The sequence below is a fragment of the Oncorhynchus gorbuscha genome, linkage group LG03 (genome assembly GCF_021184085.1).
Source record: "Oncorhynchus gorbuscha isolate QuinsamMale2020 ecotype Even-year linkage group LG03, OgorEven_v1.0, whole genome shotgun sequence".
Taxonomy (NCBI): Eukaryota; Metazoa; Chordata; class Actinopteri; order Salmoniformes; family Salmonidae; genus Oncorhynchus; species Oncorhynchus gorbuscha.
In genome coordinates, this window is record NC_060175.1 from 90,193,883 (window position 1) to 90,219,496 (window position 25,614).

At 43.6% G+C, this 25,614-nt stretch overlaps 1 protein-coding gene across 1 annotated transcript in view; it reads right to left on the bottom strand.

The window, feature by feature from the left end:
• hspg2 (heparan sulfate proteoglycan 2) overlaps positions 1–25,614 on the bottom strand; it is a 225,051-nt gene that overhangs the window by 92,193 nt on the left and 107,244 nt on the right. Inside the window, 20 exon segments of the mRNA XM_046344359.1 lie at positions 902–1,075; positions 1,301–1,441; positions 4,881–4,942; positions 5,282–5,340; positions 5,489–5,575; positions 5,955–6,082; positions 6,988–7,135; positions 7,350–7,546; positions 12,228–12,407; positions 12,700–12,863; positions 13,336–13,476; positions 13,860–14,011; positions 15,498–15,642; positions 17,088–17,219; positions 17,370–17,489; positions 21,117–21,311; positions 21,551–21,676; positions 22,852–23,024; positions 23,422–23,480; positions 24,204–24,313. Of these exon segments, the coding sequence (XP_046200315.1) occupies positions 902–1,075; positions 1,301–1,441; positions 4,881–4,942; positions 5,282–5,340; positions 5,489–5,575; positions 5,955–6,082; positions 6,988–7,135; positions 7,350–7,546; positions 12,228–12,407; positions 12,700–12,863; positions 13,336–13,476; positions 13,860–14,011; positions 15,498–15,642; positions 17,088–17,219; positions 17,370–17,489; positions 21,117–21,311; positions 21,551–21,676; positions 22,852–23,024; positions 23,422–23,480; positions 24,204–24,313 (2,693 nt within the window).

The window sequence follows — 25,614 nt, forward strand, 5'->3', positions numbered from 1 at the left end:
TCCCTCCTCTCCCTAGTCCCCTCTCTAACCGCTGTCTCTCTCCTCTCCCCTAGTCTCCTCTCTTCCCCTCTAACCGATGTCTCCCTCCCCTCCCCTAGTCCCCTCTCTTCCCCCTCTAACCGCTGTCTCCCCCCACCCCTAGTCTCCTCTCTTCCCCCTCTAACCGATATCTCCTTCCCCTCCCCTAGTCCCATCTCTTCCCCCTCTAAACGATGTCTCCCTCCCTCCCCTAGTCTCCTCTCTTCCCCTCTAACCCATGTCTCCCTCCTCTCCCCTAGTCCTCTCTGTTCCCCCTCTAACTGCTGTCTCCCTCCTCTCCCCTAGTCCTCTCTATTCCCCCTCTAACCCATGTCTCCCTCCTCTCCCCTAGTCCTCTCTCTAACCGCTGTCTCTCTCCTCTCCCCTAGTCTCCTCTCTTCCCCCTCTAACCGATGTCTCCCTCCCCTCCCCTAGTCCCCTCTCTTCCCCCTCTAACCGCTGTCTCCCCCACCCCTAGTCTCCTCTCTTCCCCCTCTAACCCATGTCTCCCTCCTCTCCCTAGTCTCCGCTCTTCCCCCTCTAACCCATGTCTCCATCCTCTCCCCTAGTCCTCTCTGTTCCCCCTCTAACCGCTGTCTCCCCCCACCCATAGTCTCCTCTCTTCCCCCTCTAACCCATGTTTCCCTCCTCTCCCCTAGTCCTCTCTGTTCCCCCTCTAACCCATGTCTCTCTCCTCTCCCCTAGTCCCCTCTCTTCCCCCTCTAACCCATGTTTCCCTCCTCTCCCCTAGTCCTATCTGTTCCCCCTCTAACCCATGTCTCTCTCCTCTCCCCTAGTTTCCTCTCTTCCCCCTCTAACCCATGTTTCCCTCCTCTCCCCTACACCTCTCTCTCCTTCCTCTCCCTCTGTCTCCCCCTCTCACCTTGTCTCCTCTGAAGCTGTCTGGTAGGACCCAGTAGTAGATGTCCTTGGGGATGTCAGAGAAGGAGCGGTATGACACCTCTGAGGAGCCCTCCTGGGTGATACCGTCTGTGATAGTCCTGGAGTTAGCACTGTTGGAGAGGGAGAACAGCTGCCCATTCACACCGCCACGGACCTGGGGGATACAAACACACACACTTTAGATACAACATCTTTGTATCTTCTCGGTCCTCAAGAATCCAAGCGAAAAGGGCTCAAGTGCACTTAAGCCAGACTCAATGCACTGCTGTGGTTTAGGATGTGCTTGACCATTCCTTGCATTTTGTGATGTCTTAAGTGCCTTATAGAGGTAGTGTGTGTTGGCTGGTGTGAGTAGTATTAGTGCGGCCAGGCTACTGACCTGGTCTCGGCTCCAGGTGGAGCTGGCACACTGCTTGGTGACGCCCATACAGAAGCACTGTAGACAGCCTTCTGGGTTCTCCTCTGTCAGGTGGAAGGCGCCGCTCTTACACTCGTCACACTGCGACCCCACCACATTGGACTACAACACACACATATACCAGACACACATCTTGTCATGCATCTGACTCACTGACTGACTGGCTGGCTCATCATAAAAGATGATCGTATTATAATTGCAGTAAAACCTACACAGGTCCAAGCAATTCTGAATGTACATGCAATTCACATGTTCCCCCGCAAACTGTCATTAACAAATAACACAGGTATCAGACACTGCAAGTTCCTAGCTACTATCTAATCAACCCAACATTGACATTATTTTTTACATTTAACAAGGAGAGTCATTTAAGAACAAATTCTCATTTCCAATGACAGCCAGCCTTACCTTGTCAGCTCTGGGATTTGATCTAGCAACCTTTTGGTTACTGGCCCAACACTCTAACCACTAGGCTACCTGTCACCCCTGCTTAGCTACAATTTGCTTAAAAAGCCAAACTTAACACAATATCTGGCAATTATTTTCCAGCAATATAACCCAGTCTATCTGTGTGGTGTGCACATTTGTCTATCCCTGTGTGTAGCCAGTTGATGTGATTACTGTCTCGTGGGTTGACAGAAATACTTTCCCCAAAACCTTCTCAATTAAATGATAACTGCAAAGTAGGCTTAACTGGCAGAAGTATATCATGAGTAAATATATCATTTGTATCTATTATTTGCAAATGCCGTATGGAACCATCGCTAGGCAGGCACATTCCTCACTCGCTAGATGCGCAACTAAAGGGGAATTGCACTCAAAAATCTATTTGTTCATTTTCTTCCAGACCTTCTGATGTAATTTAAGCATTGACATGGACTCAGAACATCCAATTTCGTTGTTTTCTTGGCGAACCATTGTAATTTCGAAAAACGACAAAAATCGAGAACCATGAAAAATGTAACTGAGAAAATATCAAATAGAATTTTGGAAACGAATCACAGATCTTTTAGGGACCCCCTTTGAGTTTATTAACCATTATTTGACCAGGTCTATTGACCACTACCAGTGGTGTAAAGTACTTAAGTAAAAATACTTTAAAGTAGATCTACTACTTAAGTCGTTTTTTGGGGTATCTTTCCTTTACTATTTATATTTTTGACAACTTATCATTTCAATTCACTACATTCGTAAAGAAAATGGTGTACTTCTTACTCCATACATTTGACCTGACACCCAAAAGTACTCGCTACATTTTGAATGCTTCGCAGGCCAGGATAATGGTCTAATTCACAGACTTCTCAAGAGAACATCCCTGGTCATCCCTACTGCCTCTGATCTGTTGGATGCCCCTGGTCATCCCTACTGCCTCTGATCTGTTGGAGCATGCCCCTGGTCATCCCTACTGCCTCTGATCTGTTGGAGCATGCCCCTGGTCATCCCTACTGCCTCTGATCTGTTGGAGCATGCCCTGGTCATCTGTTGGAGCCCCTGGTCATCCCTACTGCCTCTGATCTGTTGGAGCATGCCCCTGGTCATCCCTACTGCCTCTGATCTGTTGGAGCATGCCCCTGGTCATCCCTACTGCCTCTGATCTGTTGGAGCATGCCCCTGGTCATCCCTATCTGCATGCCCTCTGATCTGTTGGAGCATGCCCCTGGTCATCCCTACTGCCTCTGATCTGTTGGAGCATGCCCCCTGGTCATCCCTACTGATCTGTTGGAGCATGCCCCTCTGATCTGTTGGAGCATGCCCCTGGTCATCCCTACTGCCTCTGATCTGTTGGAGCATGCCCCTGGTCATCCCTACTGCCTCTGATCTGTTGGAGCATGCCCCTGGTCATCCCTACTGCCTCTGATCTGTTGGAGCATGCCCCTGGTCATCCCTACTGCCTCTGATCTGTTGGAGCATGCCCCTGGTCATCCCTACTGCCTCTGATCTGTTGGAGCATGCCCCTGGTCATCCCTACTGCCTCTGATCTGTTGGAGCATGCCCCTGGTCATCCCTACTGCCTCTGATCTGTTGGATGCCCCTGGTCATCCCTACTGCCTCTGATCTGTTGGAGCATGCCCCTGGTCATCCCTACTGCCTCTGATCTGTTGGAGCATGCCCCTGGTCATCCCTACTGCCTCTGATCTGTTGGAGCATGCCCCTGGTCATCCCTACTGCCTCTGATCTGTTGGAGCATGCCCCCCTGGTCATCCCTACTGCCTCTGATCTGTTGGAGCATGCCCCTGGTCATCCCTACTGCCTCTGATCTGTTGGAGCATCCCTACTGCCCCTGGTCATCCCTATGCCTCTGCTGTTGGAGCATGCCCCTGGTCATCCCTACTGCCTCTGATCTGTTGGAGCATGCCCCTGGTCATCCCTACTGCCTCTGATCTGTTGGAGCATGCCCCTGGTCATCCCTACTGCCTCTGATCTGTTGGAGCATGCCCCTGGTCATCCCTACTGCCTCTGATCTGTTGGAGCCCCTGGTCATGCCCCTGATCTGTTGGAGCATGCCCCTGGTCATCCCTACTGCCTCTGATCTGTTGGAGCATGCCCCTGGTCATCCCTACTGCCTCTGATCTGTTGGAGCATGCCCCTGGTCATCCCTATCCCTACTGCCTCTGATCTGTTGGAGCATGCCCCTGGTCATCCCTACTGGTCATCCCTACTGCCTCTGATCTGTTGGAGCATGCCCCTGGTCATCCCTACTGCCTCTGATCTGTTGGAGCATGCCCCTGGTCATCCCTACTGCCTCTGATCTGTTGGAGCATGCCCCTGTTGTCATCTGTTGGAGCATGCCCCTCCATGCCCCTGGTCATCCCTACTGCCTCTGATCTGTTGGAGCATGCCCCTGGTCATCCCTACTGCCTCTGATCTGTTGGAGCATGCCCCTGGTCATCACTACTGCCTCTGATCTGTTGGAGCATGGTCATCCCTCTGATCTGTTGGAGCATGCCCCTGGTCATCCCTACTGCCTCTGATCTGTTGGAGCATGCCCCTGGCTATCCTTCAAAAAAGAAAAAAAGAACAAGACAATGGTACCGTATGGTTTGCTTGATTTCTACTTTTACTTTTGATACTTAAGTATATTTTAGCAATTGTATTTACTTTGATACTGAAGTACATTTAAAAAGAAAATACTTTTAGACTTTTTACTTTTACTGGGTGACTTTCACTTTTACTTGAGTCATTTTCTATGAAAGTATCTTTACTTTTACTCAAGAATGACAATTGGGTTCTTTTTCCACCACTGTGCACTACTTTCTCTTGTACACAAAGGACCCGTGGAAGAGTTGCAGGGAAGTTGCAAGGGAGAGGAGAAGAGAAGAATGTGGCGATTTAAAAGCTAGAAAGAAATGTGTAGCTTATGACACGTTTCATTTTTTAAAAGTGGCTCTCAAATTAGAAAAGGTTGGAGACCACTGGGCGAGACAATGGAGTTAAACTGTTGGTGATTGAGAGTGTAACTCCTAAATCTAATCTAAAGCCCTTCTCATAAGTTTGGTCGTAAGATTGAAGTACAATAAGCCAAAGCAGCGTAGTGTGTTACCTTGCAGGCGCATGGTCTGCTGTTGGAGTTCACTGTTCCTCTGCTATCACACTTTGAGTTTGCTGAAGGAGGGAGGAAGTGGAGAAAGGGGGAGAGAAAGGGAGGGAGTAGAGATCAATCAGTACCTGGGAGTGCTCCATCAACTCCAACCCCTCCACATACCAGGGTGATGATGACACTCCCCTCAGCAGGTATGACTGATGTTAATAATTACACTGGGTCAAGACAGAGGCCCTTAAAGGTAAAGTAGGAAATAAAGCATGGCATGCACTAGAGCTAAAAAACAGTCATATACTGTACACATGGCTCTGGGTAACACAATACAAATAAAGCATTTTCCTGGCACTTTCAAGCCTAAAAACAATGTCCATCCCAATACTGATGTAAAACAGAACACTCACTGTTTGGAAAACATTTGCCATTAGGCTGTAGTGGGTTACCCTGGTACCCAGGTGCACACCTATGAAGAAAAAAATACCCACAAACATCTTAATCTTCTATAACTATCCTTTATAACTAACCATTCCATATACAGTAAAGCTGGCATTGATTTAAAGACCATGCAGACGTAAAGGCGTGTGATGTCATTTGTGATGTCACTTCCTTACTTTTCACAGCGGCGGCCGGTGTAGCCTGGTTTGCAGGCGTCGCACGTGGCCTGGGAGTCATGGTCCAGGAAGCAGGTGTCGGAGAACCTGGGAGACACAAACAAATCACAGGAGTAGACTGTTAGCTACATTAATATGTACATTAGTGCCGGTTAATGGGTAGCAACATAGGTCACAAGGTGACAACACCAGCAATGAATGAATAAGCCCAGTGTTCTTCTGGAAAGTCCACTGAATCCGCACAACAGGGACGTCAACCTGCTCTTTCCATCCATGTCTGTCACTCAGGGTGTGTGTGTGTGTGTGTGTGTGTGTGTGTGTGTGTGTGTGTGTGTGTGTGTGTGTGTGTGTGTGTGTGTGTGTGTGTGTGTGTGTGTGTGTGTGTGTGTGTGCGTGCGTGCGTGCGTGCGTGCGTGCGTGCGTGTGTGTGTGTGTTTGTGCGTGTGTGTGTGTGGTGACCCCTCACCGGCGGGACGTCTCGGTGTATGGGCAGGGACAGGGCTTGCAGTCATCGGGGCGACCTCGTCTGGGGTCACCGAAGTAGCCTGGTCTGCACTTGTCACACTGAGGACCTTCAGTGTTGTGCTGGCAGCTCTGAGGAAGGGAGAGGAACGTAGTTCAGTTACTACCTCTATATTATGGACACTTGTCCATACATTACTTACAGAGCGGCTGAATTGACCAATTCTGCATGTTTTTCTGCTGCTCATAAAGAAAAAGGAGATTTGTGTTAAGAGTGTTGTTCGATAAGGGTGTGTTATGATCGCTTTATTGTTCCCTGGCAGTTACTGTTGTTTGTCCCTCTTGAATCCCCGTAGCAACAACATAGCCACTACCACAAAATATAATTAATTTAAGATAAATAAAATAATCTGTAATTCATTTTGACGTTTTTGCAGAGGAGGTCTTAGTCGTACAATTTTACATCTAGCTATGGTGTTTGGTGCAGTATTTCTCAAGTAAAATAAATTGCATGAAAAAGTGCTGGCAGCGCCCAGGACTGATTTCTGAGACCATGTCATCATCAGCAAGCTGTCAAACTATGGTAAATAAATACATTTTAATTTGGCTCAAAACAGTTGCAGACTGGAGGGATCACTATCAATTACATCAGCAAGAGGTGGGCAGCTCTGTGTCATTGTCTGGAGATTCGCTGCTATGATTGGATAGAGCGCATCAGCACAGCTGTTTATCCGTGCATGACAATTCTTCCTATGCGTTACCATCCCGTGGTTAGTGGGAAAGTGGGAATGATTGTAATCCAAACCCAACCTGTCATGTAAGTCGTGAAGACCTCATTTACACAAATCTCACAACTCAGTTTAGTAAAATATTTACAAAACATTATCCTACTTGTATTTTTTTACCACACATTTTTAAAATAATTTTTGTACACATTCTCAACACTTAGAACAGATTTGTTTACAGCTAAAATACATTGAGGCTAATACAACTTTATAATAGTATCATAATAACATTACGTTGTAAGGAGTTCTCACCAGACAGTGTCCACTGATAGGGTCACAGGCGCTGGCGTGTCCATTACAGTTACATCCAGCACAGGATCCCAGGAAGTTCCCCCCAGACACACGCTCAAAGCCAGTGGAGCACTGTTCACAGGACAGTCCTGAGTAGCCAGGGGGACACCTGGGTGAGACAGACACACACCATAAAAGCCATTACAACTGAAACTCTCCTACATTTCAAACGCAACTTTATTTACAATATATCTACAGCTGCAGGGACAAAAAATGTATGTCACAAAAACCAGTACCACGGTGCCTGCAACTCTATGGGGCGATAAGAAACTACATCCAATCCAAATCCCAACCTCAGCTGAAGTCAATCTATGGGATCTCACCTGCACTCCTCCACATCCTTGGCGTTGCCCTGGATGTTGTACTCCACGGTGGTGGTGTCCATGACGATGTCGCTGAGCGCCACGCTCACCATGTGGTTGTCGTAGACGGTGCGGATGCTGATGGTCTCCAGGCTGGCCAGGGTCATCATCAGGTCCTCACGGGACACCTGGCGTCCCGACGAGTGCTGCCAGTTCTCCTACAACAACACATACCGACCATGTAAGGTCAGACACTCAACCTATGCATGTTAGTCCTAGACAAGTACCCGTTAGCCACTGATCATATACTTTACATTAAAGACCTAGATGGCTTCATCTTTACAACTGATCCTATACAAAATGCCCAGACATTTCAGCCACTGACCCCATATAGGCTATGTAAGACCTACAAAAGGGTTCCAAAAGGGTTCTTTGGCTGTCCCCACAGGATAACTCTGTTTGTGTCACGACTTCCGCCGAGGTTGGCTCTCCTGCCCGTTCAGGCTGTGCTCGGCGGTCGTCGTCACCGTCCTATTAGCCACTACCGATCCCTTTTCGGTTATCTGTTTGTTTTGTCTGATTGTTTTCACCTGTGTGTTAGTTAATTAGTATCTGTATATAATGTAGGTTGTCCCGCCCTTGTTTAGTTTAGTTTATTTTATTTTATTTTTACAGGGACAGTGCACATTAATCAACGTTTCAGTAAAAGTGCCGGTTTTAGCCAGCCGGCTAATTTTCAACCGCAGTCCCTGGGCAGGTTATTAAAAACAATTACAATATAGACAATAGCACCATAGAACAAGCAAGACATAGCAACATAGGACAAGCAAGACATAGCATACAGACAGAGCAACATAGAACAAAAAGCAGCAAAACAAAATTCATGAAAGCAACAAAGTGTTTCCACACCTCACAACCTACAGACAACAGACAACATGGAAAGCGGCAACACACAGCTAGGGACCATGTTCACAAATCTGATTGACCTTTAGCCAGGTCTTCAAGCATTTTGTGAAAGTGTGATATGTGGTGCAGTTATGTGTGTCTGATGGCAGTGTACTCCAGACATGGGAAGCTCTCACAGAGAATGCAAATTTACTAAAGGTGCTTTTCCTTAGGGGAACTATACAGTCACCTCTCATGGCAGACCTTGTGGATCTGCTGCCATATGTCTGGGTTTTCTGTTTAACAAAAATATTGAGTGGAGGGGGAGCCAGGCCATTAAGGATCTTGAATACAAGACATGCGTCGGTGTATTGCACAAGATTTTCCCAACTCAAGAGCTCATGCTTTCTAAGGATGTGACAATGATGATGGCTATTGGGCTTCCTATCAAGCACTTTGAGAACCTGTTTGTAGACAGACTGAATAGGTTTTAATGTTGTACAGCAAGCTTGGGCCCAACTAGTCAAGCAGTATGTTAAGTGGGGGAGTATCATAGAATTGAAGTACAGTTTTGCTACCTCTGTAGTCAAACAATTTCGTATAAATCGGAAATTAGCTAGGTTGAATTTGGTTATTTGAATTACCTTTTTCACATGCTTTTTAAAAGAGAGGTTGGAATCAAGTATGATGCCAAGGTACTTAAAATCGGATACCACCTGGAGCTTCTCCCCTGACACATAGACATCTGGCTCAGTAGCATCTGTTGCCCTCTTTGTGAAGAACATGCAAACAGTTTTTTTCACATTGAGATGCAAACACGAGTCACTGAGCCACTTTGTAACCTGGACCATTACAGTAGTGAGTTCTTGTGCAGCTTGTTGTTTGCTCTTTGCATGCACATATATCACTGTATCATCTGCATACATTTGAACTTCAGACCCAGTACAAACAGAAGGCAGATCATTAATGTACAGGCTGAACAGGAGGGGCCCCAGTATTGACCCTTGGGGCACGCCCACATCATAGCTACGAGTGGGCGACAGCTCATTGCTCACTCTGACACACTGAGTTCTGCCTTCAAGGTATGATTTCATCCATCTCAAGGCATCAGGGGAAAAGTTGAACTTGGACAATTTTGTGATGAGAATCTCATGGTTAACAGTATCAAAAGCCTTCCTTAGGTCCAGAAACACAGCCCCAACAGCACCCCCTTTGTCCATCTTGGACTTCACATTTTCCAGAAGAAAGCAGTTGACCGTTTCTGTGGAGTGTTTCGCTCTGAAGCCAAACTGCATGGAGTGTAATGTGAAGGGGCTGTTGTTGAGATGGGCAATCAGTTGTTCTGCTACACACTTTTCAACAACATTTGACACCACAGGTAGTATACTAATGGGCCTGTAGTTACTCACGTCAGCAGGGTCGCCTGATTTAAAGATGGCCGTTATTATGGCCGACTTCCATACCCTTGGAAACACACCGAGACCAATAGATGTGTTGGTGACCTTAGTAATGGGGCCAATGAGTGACTCTTTGTAGTTTTTAAGAAAGGTAGAGTCCATCCCAAACACATCTTTGGCTTTAGAGTTCTTTAGTGAGCTAATCACCTTGTTCACCTTTGACTCAGAAACCTCCCTTATGATGAAGACAGGTTTGAGTGTCATTCACTAGCACTGAGCCCAAGAAATCAGTGGATGGGTTCTGTGTCAGTAACCTGACAGAGTCAATAAAGTAGGAATTGAAGGCTGTTGCTATTTCAACTGCATCCTGTGTTAGATTGTTATTCACCATGATTTCTAGTCTTTTTGCAGTGTTACTATGGTCTTTCCCTGTTAACTTTTTTATATTCTCCCATATCAATTTAGAATTCCCCTTTGCTTCACCAATTATGTTAATAAAAAAGTTTGCCTTGGCGTGTCTGATTTCTTTTATCACCTTATTTCTCAACATGGTAAACCTACGTCTGTCATGCTCTAATTTAGATTTTAGGGCTATTTTTAGAGCATAATCTCGTTCTTTCATCAATTTCCAGATTTCTCCATTTAGCCAAGGAAGAGTGCTCTTTTGGCCAGGTTTGGATTTGATTTTCTTTAGGAAGCCATTTATTGTAGTCTGGATTGTGGATAGAAAAACCTGACTATCAGCTTCCACGTCTGTATAGGACAAGAGATCATTCCAGTTTATTCCCTTAATTGCTTTTTCAAAATAGTTTAATTCACTCTTAGGTATTCTGAGTTGATCCGGCTTTCTAACAGTAGAGAGGTTAAACCTGCTCTTAGACAGCTTTCTGGCTATAAGTGTCAGATTATGATCAGACAGCCCAGTAACCATATTGAATGATTTAGTCACTCTCTCTGGTTTATTACTGAACACCAAATCAATCTGTGTTTTAGAGCAACAAGTCACCCTGGCTGGCCCTTTAACTAGCTGTGTAAGGTCAAAGGTATTAGTGATCCGTTTGAGCGTTTTCCTACAACACTTGTCTTCATAATTAATGTTAAAATCTCCCATTAAGATGACCTCTTTCCCAAAATCACATTCCCTAAGCATGGTATTAAACTGATCAAAAAACACACTTTTGTTTTTGTTTTGTGCGGGATTGTTTGTTTTTGTCATTTCGTTTCGGCTGTCGTTGTTTTTGTGTTTTATTTCTCCGGTTTGTCTGTTATTTCCTGTTTTGGATATTTTTCACCCTGTTTGTATTTTGGGTTGTCCGTGTTTATTGTTGTTCACCGGAGAATAAACCTCTATTCACTATTTGCTCTCTGCGCCTGATTCCACCCACCTTGACTAGTCGTGACAGTTTGGTTCCAGGGAGAACCCTTTTTTGATTCCAGGTAGAACCTTTTTGGGTTCCATGAAGAATCCCCTTTAAAACTTCTTAGGGATAGGGGGCAGTATTTTCACTTCCGGATGAAAAGCGTGCCCAAAGTAAACTGCCTGCTACTCAGGCCCAGAAGCTAGGATATGCATATAATAGATTTGGATAGAAAACACTCTAAAGTTTCTAAAACTGTTATAATAGGGATGGGGGGGGGGGAATTGAGGTCATAGTATTTCCCAATGGTTTTCTATGGGAAGCCCTGTTTAATAGGAACCTGGTTGCAGTTCCTATGGCTTCCACTAGATGTCAACAGTCTTTAGAAATTGTTCAATGTTTTTCTTTTGAGAAATGAAGATGTATGGCTGTTCTTTGTAAGTGTCACTCCAGGTGGACGCTACTGTTTGGTGTGTGTGAACTGGAACGCGCTTCACGTTGTTTTTATCCGGTATTGGAAACAGTTTATCCCGTCTTAAATTTTATAGACTATTTACGTTTTAGGAAACCTGAGGTTGGATTAGGAACGTTGTTTGAAATGTTCGGACCAAGTTTACAGGTAACTTATTATGTTGGAATCGGTGTATTTCTGAATCAAACGCGTGAAATAAATGGAAATGTTGGGGATATAAAGAAGGAATTTATCAAACAAAACAACCATTCGTTGTGTCACTGAGATATTTGGGATTGTAAATAGAAGAAGATCTTCAAAGGTAAGCATTTATTATATCGTTATTTCTGACTTTTGTGTCGCCACCTGCCTGGTTGAAAATAATTTTCATGTGTTTGTATGCGGGGAGCTGTCCTCAGATAATCGCATGGTCTGCTTTCACCATAAAGCCTTTTTGAAATCTGACACTGCGGCTGGATTAACAAGAAGTTAAGCTTTATTTTGACGAATCTTGAATATTGATATTTCGGTATTTTGAATTTGGCGCTCTGCAATTTCACTGGATGTTGTCAAATCAATCCCGCTAAAGGGATTGGCGCGCGAAGGGATCACTAACAGGTTAAATAGGTTTTTCAAGGGTTCTCCTATGGGGACAGCTGAAGAACCCTTTAAGGTTCTAGATAGCACATTTTTTTCAAAGAGTGTAGAGACGGGTGTATTGTTTTACTAAAAATGAAGAAGAGGGCCAGGAAGGAAACAAAGTGAGGTAGATATGTTGTTTGTAGTTGTAAGATGGACTGAGACCCACCTCAGTGAATTTGATCTCCTTCTTGTTGACCACCCTGGAGGGGGTGGGGTTGCCCCTGCGGTAGACCAGTCTCTGACCATTCCCGGTCAGAATCACATCTGGTTTCTCCTCAGGCTCAGTCTCCCCGCGGGCCAGAGTGTAACGCACCTTGTACTTCAGTGAGCCTCCATAGGAGTCAATCTAAATATACATACAGTCTCTGTATTAACAACATTGTTATATACTGTAACTCTGACGAATCTCTGACTAAGGCAGTGAGGCTGAAACTGATTATGGTCAAAAGCAGTGTGGAGTAGCTTCTTTCCTTTGAATATGACTTCAACATCCCTTTCTGACGCAACACTCAGACGTGCAAGTCCATTTCATTTAGAATTCATATAACAAATAGGAGTTATCTTGCTAGTATAAGCTCATTTCAACATGGTGTCACATTGAGCAATTGGAGAAACGGAGAGCAGGAGAGATGCTGCACCTTGTTGCCCAGAAACTGGCGGGGAAGCGTCCAATAGGAGTCCAGGATGAGGAAGCGTCGTGATAGGTCGACCAGCTGGAACTCCTCCTCCTCAGGGTTTATGAGGAGCTGAGTGGAGGAGAGAGGAGGGGTGCCTGGTCTAGAGGGGTACGTCACGTTCACTCCTAGAGTTAGGGATGAAGGCAGGGTGTTATGGAGGGAGATAAGGAGAGAGACATATGAAGTAAGAGAGAGTTTTATCATATCAGTAATCACATTCATATTATGCATGCATCAAAGCAAAAAAAAAGCTTTAAAAGTTTTTAAAATTTCAGTTCAATCAATTGTTGGCGCGGCAGGTAGCCTAGCGGTTAGAGCGTTGGACAAGTAACCGAAAGGTTGCAAGATCGTATCCCAGAGCTGACAAGGTGAAAACCTGTCGTTCTGCCCCTGAAGAAGGCAGTTAACCCACTGTTCCTAGGCCATCATTGAAAATAAGAATTTGTTCTTAACTGACTTGCCTAGTTAGATATAGGTAAAAAAAAATTTACAGATGTCTTGACGTTTTCACAAAATATTTAGGAACGTAAAATTCCATCAACTTTGTCATGGGTATTTATTTCATACAGGCATTTGTATTTAGTGAGGTCCAGGTACCTTTGAAGTCGTCCTCATCAGTGAAGCGCAGGTTGATCTGGTTGCGGTAGCGGCCGGTGGTTCCACAGTTCTTGGTGATGCCGAAGCAGAAGCAGGAGATACAACGTCCCTCCACACTGAAGTGACCGTCTGGACAGTTTCCTGGTGACGATGACAGAGAGGATGACAAAACTGGACGAAAGGACAGCACGGTGCAAATAGGCAACATAGAAGAGACAGACATAGAACAGGCAAAAAGGTGCAGACAGACATCAACCATTTTAGGAAATTCATATATTCACACAGACGTTATTTTCTTATACAAAATAATGTAACGAAATAGCCTTTAAAATGATCTAGCTGATCCCAAAGGAGAGTAGTATACAAACAGTGTACCTGATTCCTACCTTAGGGCCAACCCGAATCTTACCATACTTTCTAGCATGGTTTCAGCAGATATGATGGTACCATGCAGAACCAGGCCAGCTCAGTCCAGTTCGGCTTGTTTTGCCCTTATATGGGGAATCAGCCTATCCAGTACATACCTGGTTTCTGTGTGAGGCTGAGCACCCCGTCAGGGATACCAAACACAAGGCCTTTGGCGTTGATGGCCTCACAGGTGTACGCCCCCTGGTCCGCCTCCTTTACGTCACGGATGGTCAGGGTGCCACCCCCATTCTCACTGGTCATTGAGATCCTGAGAAGGCAGATACATTTAAAACTTGTAGTGTATTTGAGGTTTAAGAAGGCTTCTGCTGAAGTTTATAATATCCACGTTGAAATTTTCCCTTATGAAATATGTATCAACTCTTACAAAAATGTCCATGAATTACAATCCACATAATAATTCACATTTCCTGTAGCTGCCGGATAATTTTCCTGCTGTAGCAAACTGGCTCAAATTAAAATCCTACATGTGTATACATTGCATATATTACATTGATGCTTCAATCAAATAAAATACAGAAGCCTGTGGTTGACTCTTCTGCAGCCAAATAGTGATGATTCACTTTTCACAGTTAACACAAGTGTCTAAAGGGTTTTCAGAGGACAAGGAATATTCTGACTCTAAATATATTTTCTGAACAGACACATTGCTATATGAACCGCCATACTCTCCGCAACTTTAGGCTTTCAGTATGGTATGTTTTAATAGTGATTGAAATAGTTAAACATGCACTATGCAGAAATCGCTCCACCATTTCCTGCTTGCTAAAACTCTAATAATTCACCTAATTTCAGTTTATGTAACAAAACAAGCAAGTATAGTGTAGAGAATCATTGTACCATCTAAACCACTGTGAAATATATTTTCCTTAACCAAAAATATTGTATTTTCGAAGCTGGTGTACAAAACCAAAAGTAAAACGAAACTTCAGAACGGGAAGCATCAATATAGCGCAAATAGAACAGATCTACCGCGTCTCAGACTTACTTGCAATGACAGATCTATAATACACATTTCTATGTGAATTTGGTCGGGCCGACATCAAAAAGTTAAATATTGCAGCTTTAACTCTCTGATAGGAATATTATTTTGATGGATTATATATAACTTTACTGTATAACACAAACAGCCTATCAATGAATGCACTGAGTTATCTGTTATTGCACATTGCGAAAATCATTTTCCACTTAGAGATCATTAACGCAAAGCCACAAAGCAATAATTGAATAACTCAATAATTAATGACAGATGACTGGCCTGTAGATCGGATATATGACTGAGCTTAAACAGCAATGAATGAAATGCTGCATTTTGTGTGCTGACAAGATTGGATAGCGGACAAATCCTTACTCATTTCAAAATCTTCACGGTCTGTTTCCAATCAATTATACGGAAGACTAATTTTACACAATTCCCTAAATTAAACCCAGCATTTCTTTCCAGAGCTATCACTGCAAAGTTCAACACTCTTGTCCATAATGGCACCAGACAGACAGAGTTTGAAGAGAAGTCACGTGTATCATGCAACAGATGGGTTCAGAACTCCACATGAAATGTTTATTTGATGCATATCAACTTATCGAATGTTTGCCAACACACACAGAAAGACATTTTCAAATGCAACTTAACATTCCATGTATTCAGGCTGGGGCCATTGGCTTAAATGCCTCACTAAGTTTATGATAAGAGCTGTTATGGGCTGAACCAGAGAAGGAGGAGGACTGTACCAACTCACCTGCCACTGACAGGGATATGGCCCCAGTTGAGCCTCCAGGTGATGATGGGGGTAGGAACACCCACCGCCACACAGTTAAAGGTCACCGTCTCCCCCCGCACTGCCTGAATGGACTCCTCTGGGGGCCTGGTCACTGTTGGAGGAGCTTAAAGGCAAAGTTACGAGAAAACAAAGATGAGCATCTATAAAGCCAAGTATGCAGGCACTCTGGGATGCATGATGGCACACACACATTCAAAAACAAATCCCAACTACCCAACCTCAATGTAAAAGGGCTGTGGTTTATTTGGCTACTCAGTCTCTTTAGTGAGAAACAAAAATTATGGAAAGTCAGAAAAATAAACTATTTTCCATGGATGCACATCCCAAAAGCTCCAGTCACCACAGTGTGAATGGAACCTGAGTCACTGCACTTGTTATGGTACAAAGGATGACTATACAAGACAGACACACAGAGGCTTACACAGAAAGGGGGGGAAGTTGGGGGTCAGATGGGGTTTTGAGAGAGAGAGAGAGAGAGAACGTGAGAGAGAGGAGGTAGAGAAAGAAAGAGTGAGAATAGTGTATGGGTGAGAGAGAGAAAGAGAGACATACTATACATGATGTGTGAGAGAGAGAGAGAAAGAGAGAAAGAGAGAGATAAAGAGAGAAAGAGAAAGAGTGATAAAGAGTGAGAGAGAGAGAAAGAGAGAAATAAAGAGATAGAGACCAAGATAGAGAGAGAGAGAAGTGAAGAACAAACGCCATTGTAAATACACCCCATATTTATGCTTATTTATTTTATCTTGTGTCCTTTAACCATTTGTACATTGTTAAAACACTGTATATATATAATATGACATTTGTAATGTCTTTATTGTTCTGAAACTTCTGTATGTGTAATGTTTACTGTTAATTTTAGTTGTTTTTCACTTTATATATTCACTTTGTATGTTGTCTACCTCACTTGCTTTGGCAATGAGAGAGAAAGAGAGAAATAGAGAGATAAAGAGACAGAGAGAGAGACAGAGAGAGAGAGAGAGGAAGAAAGAAAGAGAAAGAGAGAAATAGAAAGATAAAGAGACAGAGAGAGAGAGAGAGAGAGAGAGAGAGAGAGAGAGAGAGAGAGAGAGAGAGAGAGAGAGAGAGAGAGAGAGAGAGAGAGAGAGAGAGAGAGAGAGAGAGAGAGAGAGAGAGAGAGAGAGAGAGAGAGAGAGAGAGAGAGAGAGAGAGACAGAGAGAGAGAGAGAGAGAGAGAGAGAGAGAGAGAGAGAGAGAGAGAGAGAGAGAGAGAGAGAGAGAGAGAGAGAGAGAGAGAGAGAGAGAGAGAGAGAGAGAGAGAGAGAGAGAGAGAGAGAGAGAGAGAGAGAGAGAGAGAGAGAGAGAGAGAGAGAGAGAGAGAGAGAGAGAGAGAGAGAGAGAGAGAGAGAGAGAGAAAGAGAAGAGAGAGAGAGAGAGAGAGAGAGAGAGAGAGAGAGAGAGAGAGAGAGAGAGAGAGAGAGAGAGAGAGAGAGAGAGAGAGAGAGAGAGAGAGAGAGAGAGAGAGAGAGAGAGAGAGAGAGAGAGAGAGAATGAACAGAGAGACACAGACAGATAAGGTCTGGGACTTACTGCAGCCATACTCATCAGAGCGGTCTGGACAGTCTGGCTCTTCATCACACTGATAGCTGGATGGGATGCAGGTGCGGTCACTGAGGCACACAAACTGCTCTGGGGCACACGTGTCACCTGGACCTCTGGTGGCTGGAGAACCAGAAGAGATGGAAAATCACTTTGTCATTAATCATTTTAGCATTTGTTTCCACAGAGTTCAAAAGGAGTTTTAAAAAGATGTGAATCATTCTGAAATGAACTCGTTTAGCTTCAGACCAACCAACAGAAGTGCTGACTTACGGCAGTCTGTCTCGTCTGAGTTGTCCTCGCAGTCGTTGTCTCCATCGCAGCGCCACAGCTTGAGAGCACAGCGGCCGTTCTTACATTTGAACTCATTTGGTTCACAGGGAGAGGGAGTGCCTGGAGACAGACATAGAGCCAGAATCAGTGGAGTACTTCAATCAGGCACCTTGATCAGGTGTGTTTGCATTAAGCAGATGCAAAACGTTGTGTCTGATTGTGATTGTGTGTATGTGTGTATATCTGGATTTCTGTTAGAAAATGTAGCGCCTTTCATTTTAATTTACCGGACATTTATTAAATGTACCAGATCTCTATGCATTGGTTGCGCAACCTGATTAGGGCATCCACCCACTGTGCTTAGAATGGCAGAAATTGTACATTTTATGGTAAATCACATTTAGTTGATGGTTTATCTTAACAGAACATGCAACTCCCATGCAACGGCATGAGTCATTCTTTCCGAATTCTGCTGAGAAATTTGAAGATGTTAGAATACAAATCCATCGCGTTCCATATAGGGGAAGCTTTCCCTAAAGTAAACTGAATTGCCAAAATTATATAACCTAAATAGCTTGCTCCTGTCCATACATAAATACATAAAATAATTCAAAATACTGTAGGCTACTACACCAGAAAGCAAGGTGACAAAGGATAATTAGTGTAGATCACACAGCCTACAGTCGGAAGGGCCCACAAGTTGGTCAGAGTGCGCTGCAAATACCAAAAGATGATTGTTGACTTGTGACTGTCAGTGAAAAGCAGAGAGATCCAGTCACGTATATGGCAATATTTAAAAATACATGAATACATGAAAAACTGTTTGGAAAGCGAAATGGTCATTGCTGTAAATAGAAGACAATGAAAAGTCTCCAATCTGACTTTTAACTATCAAAATAACAATGGCCATATCCCCGGTGATGGTTAGTGTGCATATTCACTGTCTTTATTATTGGGTCAGTGGATGTTCTTACAGGCACTTTAGTATTGCCAGTGTAACAGTATAGCTTCCGTCCCTCTCCTTGCTCCTCGCTGGGCTCGAACCAGGAACACATCGACAACAACAACCCTCGAAGCATCGTTACCCATGCAGAGCAAGGGGAACAACCACTCCAAGTCTCAGAGCGAGTGACGTTTGAATCGCTATTAGCGCGCACCCCGTTAAATAGCTAGCCATTTCACTTCGGTTACACCAGCCTCATCTCGGGAGTTGATAGGCTTGAAGTCATAAACAGCTCAATGCTTGACGCACAACGAAGAGCTGCTGGCAAAACGCACGAAAGTGCTGTTTGAATGTATGTTTACGAGCCTGCTTCTGCCTACCACCGCTCAGTCAGATTATATGCAACGCAGGACACACTAGATAATATCTAGTAATATCATCAACCATGTGTAGTTAACTAGTGATTATGATTGATTGAATATTTTTGATAAGATAAGTTTAATGCTAGCTAGCAACATACCTTGGCTTACTGCATTCGCGTAACAGGCAGTCTCCTTGTGGAGTGCAACGAGAGGCAGGTGGTTATAGCGTTGGACTAGTTAACTGTAAGGTTGCAGGATTGGATCCCCGAGCTGACAGGGTGAAAATCTGTCTTTCTGCCCCTGAACGAATGTGTTCTTAACTGACTTGCCAAAAGATAAATAAAGATTAAATAAAGGTGTAAAAAACAAAACATTGAACGGCCAAAAATACCGATTTCCGATTGTTATGAAAACTTGAAATAAATATGCAATTACGATTAATCGGTCGACCTCTATTACGTAAGCCTGCAAATGCCAGGATGCATGGAATGCTTTATCATAAAGGTGCATTTTTATGGTGAAAATTTGCTTCCCCAAACTTGAAACCCAGGCGCCGCCTATGTTAGAATAACTGTCAGCATTTACTTATCCTCAGCCAACAAGACTAGTAACGAACAGCAAAATCACTAGCCTATGCCAATCTACCAACCCCCATGGTAGAAAAGTTGACCTATTCTATTGGTCAGCTTGTCGTTCTTTGCGAGAAAGAAATAGATCCCAAATTCATACAACCAGTAGGCCTCGACTACATCCCCCAATTTTTTTTAAACAATGAGGCTCATGCAACCGATCAGAAGTTTTGCTTCAAATGTTGATAAACGATTATTTCTTCCCATTACCAGCTCAGCAATGCGCACAAGACAGTAGGCTAAGCGTGAATGTTCGGTCCATAATACATCTAGCAGACAACACCATTGTGAAGGGTTTCATATGACAGAGATGAGAATATCCATTTGAAATGTAGAAAGAAGGAAATCTAAAGATGCAACAACCAGCATGGGTTGTTAATATGACTAGGATTGTTCATTTTGGCTTCTGAACAATGAAAGAAAGTTGATTTGAAAACCAATAGAATATGAGAGAAAAAGGCTACATGTTTCAATGGCATATGGAAGTCTTTATAAAAGCCTACTTGTTTCAATGGCATTTTAAAGTCTTTATAAAAGCCTACTTGTTTCAATGGCATATTAAATTCTTTATAAAAGCCTACTCGTTTCAATGGCATATTGAAATCTTTATAAAAGCCTACTTGTTTCAATGGCATATTGAAGTCTTTATAAAAGCCTACTCGTTTCAATGGTATATTGAAGTCTTTATAAAAGCCTACTTGTTTCAATGGCATATTGAAGTCTTTATAAAAGCCTACTCGTTTCAATGGCATATTGAAGTCTTTATAAAAGCCTACTTGTTTCAATGGCATATTGAAGTCTTTATAAAAGCCTACTTGTTTCAATGGCATATTGAAGTCTTTATAAAAGCCTACTTGTTTCAATGGCATATTGAAGTCTTTATAAAAGCCTACTTGTTTCAATGGCATATTGAAGTCTTTATAAAAGCCTACTTGTTTCAATGGCATATTAAATTCTTTATAAAAGCCTACTCGTTTCAATGGCATATTGAAATCTTTATAAAAGCCTACTTGTTTCAATGGCATATTGAAGTCTTTATAAAAGCCTACTCGTTTCAATGGTATATTGAAGTCTTTATAAAAGCCTACTTGTTTCAATGGCATATTGAAGTCTTTATAAAAGCCTACTCGTTTCAATGGCATATTGAAGTCTTTATAAAAGCCTACTTGTTTCAATGGCATATTGAAGTCTTTATAAAAGCCTACTTGTTTCAAAGGCCTATGGAAGTCTTTATGAAATAATAGTCTACAGGTTTGGGTAGATTTAGGCTAGGCTAGGCTAGGTAAGACATGCCTCCAAATATGTTGTAAAACGTTCAGGTTTCAAACAATTTAGTAGATGTTTTCAAAATGCATACTGTCTCCAGCTCAATGTAAAGTGGTGTGTGACACGCTGAAGACTATCTGGATGCCTTCAATTTACCAGTTGAGAAAAATAAAAACTAGGCCTCGCTCTTTTAAATTGTGACCATGTTTTTTTTATTTTTTGTACACATGATTGCCTTTAGAATTGTTGTGCAATGATTGAGCTTATTAAAGCACAAACGTCTGTTTGATGAGCTGTAGCAGCATCTCTCACGCTAATTGGACAGCTATTTCAATCAATCAATAGGCTAAAATGCATTATTTTGCAATGTGATTTTTTTTCTTCTCCTGGACAATTGACCGGCGGCAATTTTATTTATTGGCTTTTCATTTGTTTTATCGGACAAAAGCCGTCTATTACCGGCTAACAGAAACACTGGTGTGTGTATATACATGCGTGCCTGCGTGTATGTACTTTGAAGTATTAGTGGTTGCCAATAAGTGCTTACCGCATCTGAACTCATCGCTGCCATCAGAGCAGTCTCTCTCTCCGTCACAGAGGTAGTCTCTGGGGACACACTCCCCATTCTGACAGGTGGCCTGGTCCACTTTGCAGGGCCCTGGGGGACCAGGGGGGCGTGGGGGCTTCTTGATGGGGATGGTGGTGGGAGGAGTGGGGGTAACTGCAACAGGACGGATCTTATCTGAAAACCAACAGATCTGTTAAAGACCGTTGATCCAGAGGCGAATCCTAACTTCCACCTAAGTTACATTTTCACTTTGTCATGCATTGATGCCAATAGAAGACTAAGTGAAAATTCAACTTAAGTGATCATTTGAGTTGACTCTCTCGTTAGGTTACAAAGACATGTTCAATTAAATGCTTGAGTCAACCATCTAGTCACAGCACAGATCCAGATCCATTCCATACCATGCAACTCACCACAATCCAGCTCATCACTCATGTCATTGCAATCAGGTCTGTTGTCACACAGGTACTCCAGAGGGATGCACCCACCATCACGACACGTGTGCTCATCCTTCATGCACGGCCGAAGGTCTGGGACCACTGAGAGACGGGTGGGTTCAAAGGTCAGACATGCACAACACAACGCTTCCTGTTCAAATCACGTCAAATACAAGCAACCTTCCTCGGTGGAGGCTGGTGTCACTTTAAATCGAAGGATGGGCTCATTGTCATGGCTGGAATGGAATACATGGAATGGTATCAGAATGGGATTCCATAATTCCATTCCAGTTATTACTATGAGCAATCCTCCTTTCACCAGCCTCCAATGACCCTCCTGGGTCACTGCGGGTCGTTCTGGGACCTGGGGCTAACAGTCTAACAGCTACCGTACCGGAGGTGGGACATGGCCATAATGTAATGGAGATCCTTCTGAAGAAGCTCTGAATACTTTTTTCCCTTTGCAAATAGCAATATCTGTAACGTAACTCATGCCATGCAGTTCTCTTGGGCAGTGCAAAACCAAAACGTTGTCAGACTTCTGCTTCAGGTGGACACATGCATAACATTCCTGCATGAACTCTTAACAGATTCTCAACAACCTAATTGTCATCCTGTTCATCACCACCATCCACAAATAGCTGCATTCTGCATTCTACACACACTACAGAACAGTCATGTCACTTCTACAGCAGCTCTAGCAGTCTCCGTGCAGCAGGCATTGTTCCAGACCTGGGTTAAAATACTATTTTGCTACTATTCTATTGACTCCATTGCACCAGGCAAGCTCAGTCAAACCCAGCTAAAGTATTTGAAATGATTTCCAATAGCATTGAACCCAGGTCGGCATGGTACAGTACAAACCTGGCACAGCCATGGGGTACACAGGGGGCAGAGCTAGAAACCAGAGAGACGAGTTAAGGACACTACCTATGATTACCGCCCTTCTTTTCTTTCTTTCCATATTTTATTGGTTTATTGACAGAAATAGGTTGAAGGGGAGACATATGGAGGGGAAAAAGTGAACACAAAAAATCGCCTTTTCTAGCACCATGCCTTGGGCTGGCTAGTCTAGCTTCATTGAACAATTGTAATAAGATATGATAAATAAAGACTACCAAAGCTATGAGATCAGACCTATTTGTTCACTTACGACTTCCTAAAATGGATGCCGTAATTTAGACATCTTCCTAATCTGGATGCTGTATATTTGGCCATGTCAGCATCCTAGAAAGTCCTTACATTGCAGAGTATATATTATCCCCTGTGGTCCTTACCTTCTCCCAGGCGTCTGAACTGGAAGCCCTGGACAGAGGTAATGTAGGAGGCGATGGTTCCCTCCTTCACCACTCCATAGAGCACGTTGCGGATCAGATTGTCATTGTTGTTGTAGTCAGAGCCCACATCAAGCTCTACAAACACATCCACCCCATCCTGCCTCAGCATCTTCCTACACACAGGCCAGGACAGAACAGATGTTTTTTTTTTTAGAGAGGGACGTGGTGACGATAACGGTACAGTGCTCCAGGTTTAGATAAACGTGGGTTGGGGTATATCATCCTTTTATCTAATGTAAGAACATTGATTAGTTACACTCAGCGTACAACATTGTTTTGGTGGACCAACCAGATGACTATAAGCTGAAGCCTAAGCATTAGCATTAGCATTAGCATTAGCATTAGCATTAGCTCTGGGAGCAGTCTTCAGATCTCAGACAAGGTTACTCATCGTGTGAGCATGGTTCATTAAACCACCTTTGTTACACCCAGGCTAAAATAAGACAAGTAAGTAAAAGTAAGACTGGTGGGGCTTCATCAACAGTAGCTGAAGATGAGCAGTCATCTCACTTGATGAGGACCACATTGACAGTCTGGATGCCTGGGATCTTGTTGTACTCTGACTCCAACTGTAGAAGGAGAAAAAATATACTTAGATGGGTACAAACCAGCAGAGATGCATTTTTGGCAACATGTTTTAACAAATAGAACAACTTTCCTAACAAGTGCTCTAACATATGATGTAGAGTAGTATATGATACAAATCAAATCTATGTTTATTTGTCGCGTGCGCCGAATATAACAGGTGTAGTAGACCTTACAGTGAAATGCTTACTTACAGGCTCTAACCAATAGCGCAAAAAGGTATTAGGTGAACAATAGGTAAGTAAAGAAATAAAACAACAGTAAAAAGACAGGCTATACATGAGTATATTGACTCAAATTATCTACAGTATATGGCCTGATCCGCAATCAATAACGTTGTGTGGCAGACATGACGTGGCAGTGGAATGCAAGGTGTGAGAATCCTGCCCTGGCCTGTGTAAAGTTTACAACCCTTGTGGGGAGGGAGGGTTAGGCGTACCGCTAAAAGTACACAGTATACAGTATGTTCTGGAATAAGCCTACCGCAGTGCATACAGTCCTCAAATTCTAATCTGGGCCTCAAAGCCAGTTCCACTGCTTTTGTTGTTAATTCTTCCCCTATAAACAGGGACTGATTTAGACCTGGGACAACAGGTGGGTGCAATTAATGATCAGCTCGAACAGAAAAGCAGCAATAGTTCGGACCGCACAGGGTTAGATTTGAATAACCGTGGTATATAGTATATATGGTTCTGGAATAGACCTACCGTGTCCACCACCGCGTCAGAGATCTCCTGGAAAGACAGTGAGGAGATGTCCTCCATGTCAGGCCTGTACACAATGGAGTCTGTGAAGTTCACCAGAGCTCTGTAGTACGCTGGAACACAGAGAGAGACAATGGTTAGTTAGACACGCAGGAACCACAGCATGAACATTTATGCTCATTTTTCAGCAACATAATGTCCACAAAGCGACATTTACATGGGACTATCCTTTGGTGGTGTTGCCTTATTCAAAATGAAATGAGAATCAAACTTGAATAATGTTTGGGACAAATGTCCCTCAGGGAGGCGGCCTTTGGTTCAATGTTTGGAGAAAGAAATTCACCAAACATAACTGTGGCTAAATTCAGAGCCATGTACAAATGATGGGGTCTATTTCCATATCTCAATTGTGGTCTGTACTAAAACTGACAACTGTACCACTTATAGAGGACGCTTGAACAACAGGAACAAGTTAGACGTACACATGCACACATACCGTACGCCCACACATATACACACCACAGGAGGTTGGTGGCACCTTAATTGGGGAGGACGGGCTCGTGGTAATGGCTGGAGCGGAGTCTGTGGAATGGTAGCAAATACATCAAACACATGGTTTCCATGTTTGATGGCATTCCACGCTCCATTCCAGCCATTATTATGAGCCATCCTCCCCTCAGCAGCCTCCACTGATACACACACAAACACACCTTCTGTCTATAACACACAGGTGCACGTCAGACAGATGTCAACACTCGTCACACAAATACACACACATAGCCATAAGTTTGGACAATCTCACACAAGTACAATTACACTGTCAGCCAAGGTGGGTCACTCACTGCCTTGCTAGCTACACTTGTATTCACAGTGAAAAGGTGACATAACAGATTGAGTTAGACACTGAAAAAGAGGGGATCCCCTAGCCCCACCCTAGCCCTGCTCTAGCCCCGCCCTAGCCCTAACCCAGGCAGTAGAATTACTATGCCAACAGCTGCAGTGAAAAATGCTCAAGTGAGTGATTCTGGAGGTGGGCCTCAACATTCCCTTTCCCTTCACAAAGTCAAGCACACCAGATGGGACAGAGAGGCTGGAGCATGGGCTCTACTGCCTATGGAGAACAGAGTTAGATAACCTGACCTGGCTCTATGAGTTAAGTAGGGCATGCTGGTCATAATATAGAGGCTGTACTATCCATAGTGGTGTTCTACGGTCGATTTATGCAGCTTTAAAAATGTCATGTTTCCGTAGACATACTGTAGGCTACTGTCACTGCTGTCTGCAAAGGCTAAGGAAGGTTAACCATTTTGCAACTTCGTATCCTTTTTGTCTTATTATTATTACATGATCTATAATAGGGTCTATTTTTATTGCATATCTATTTCCGTTCTAAGACATGTTCTCTCATACGACT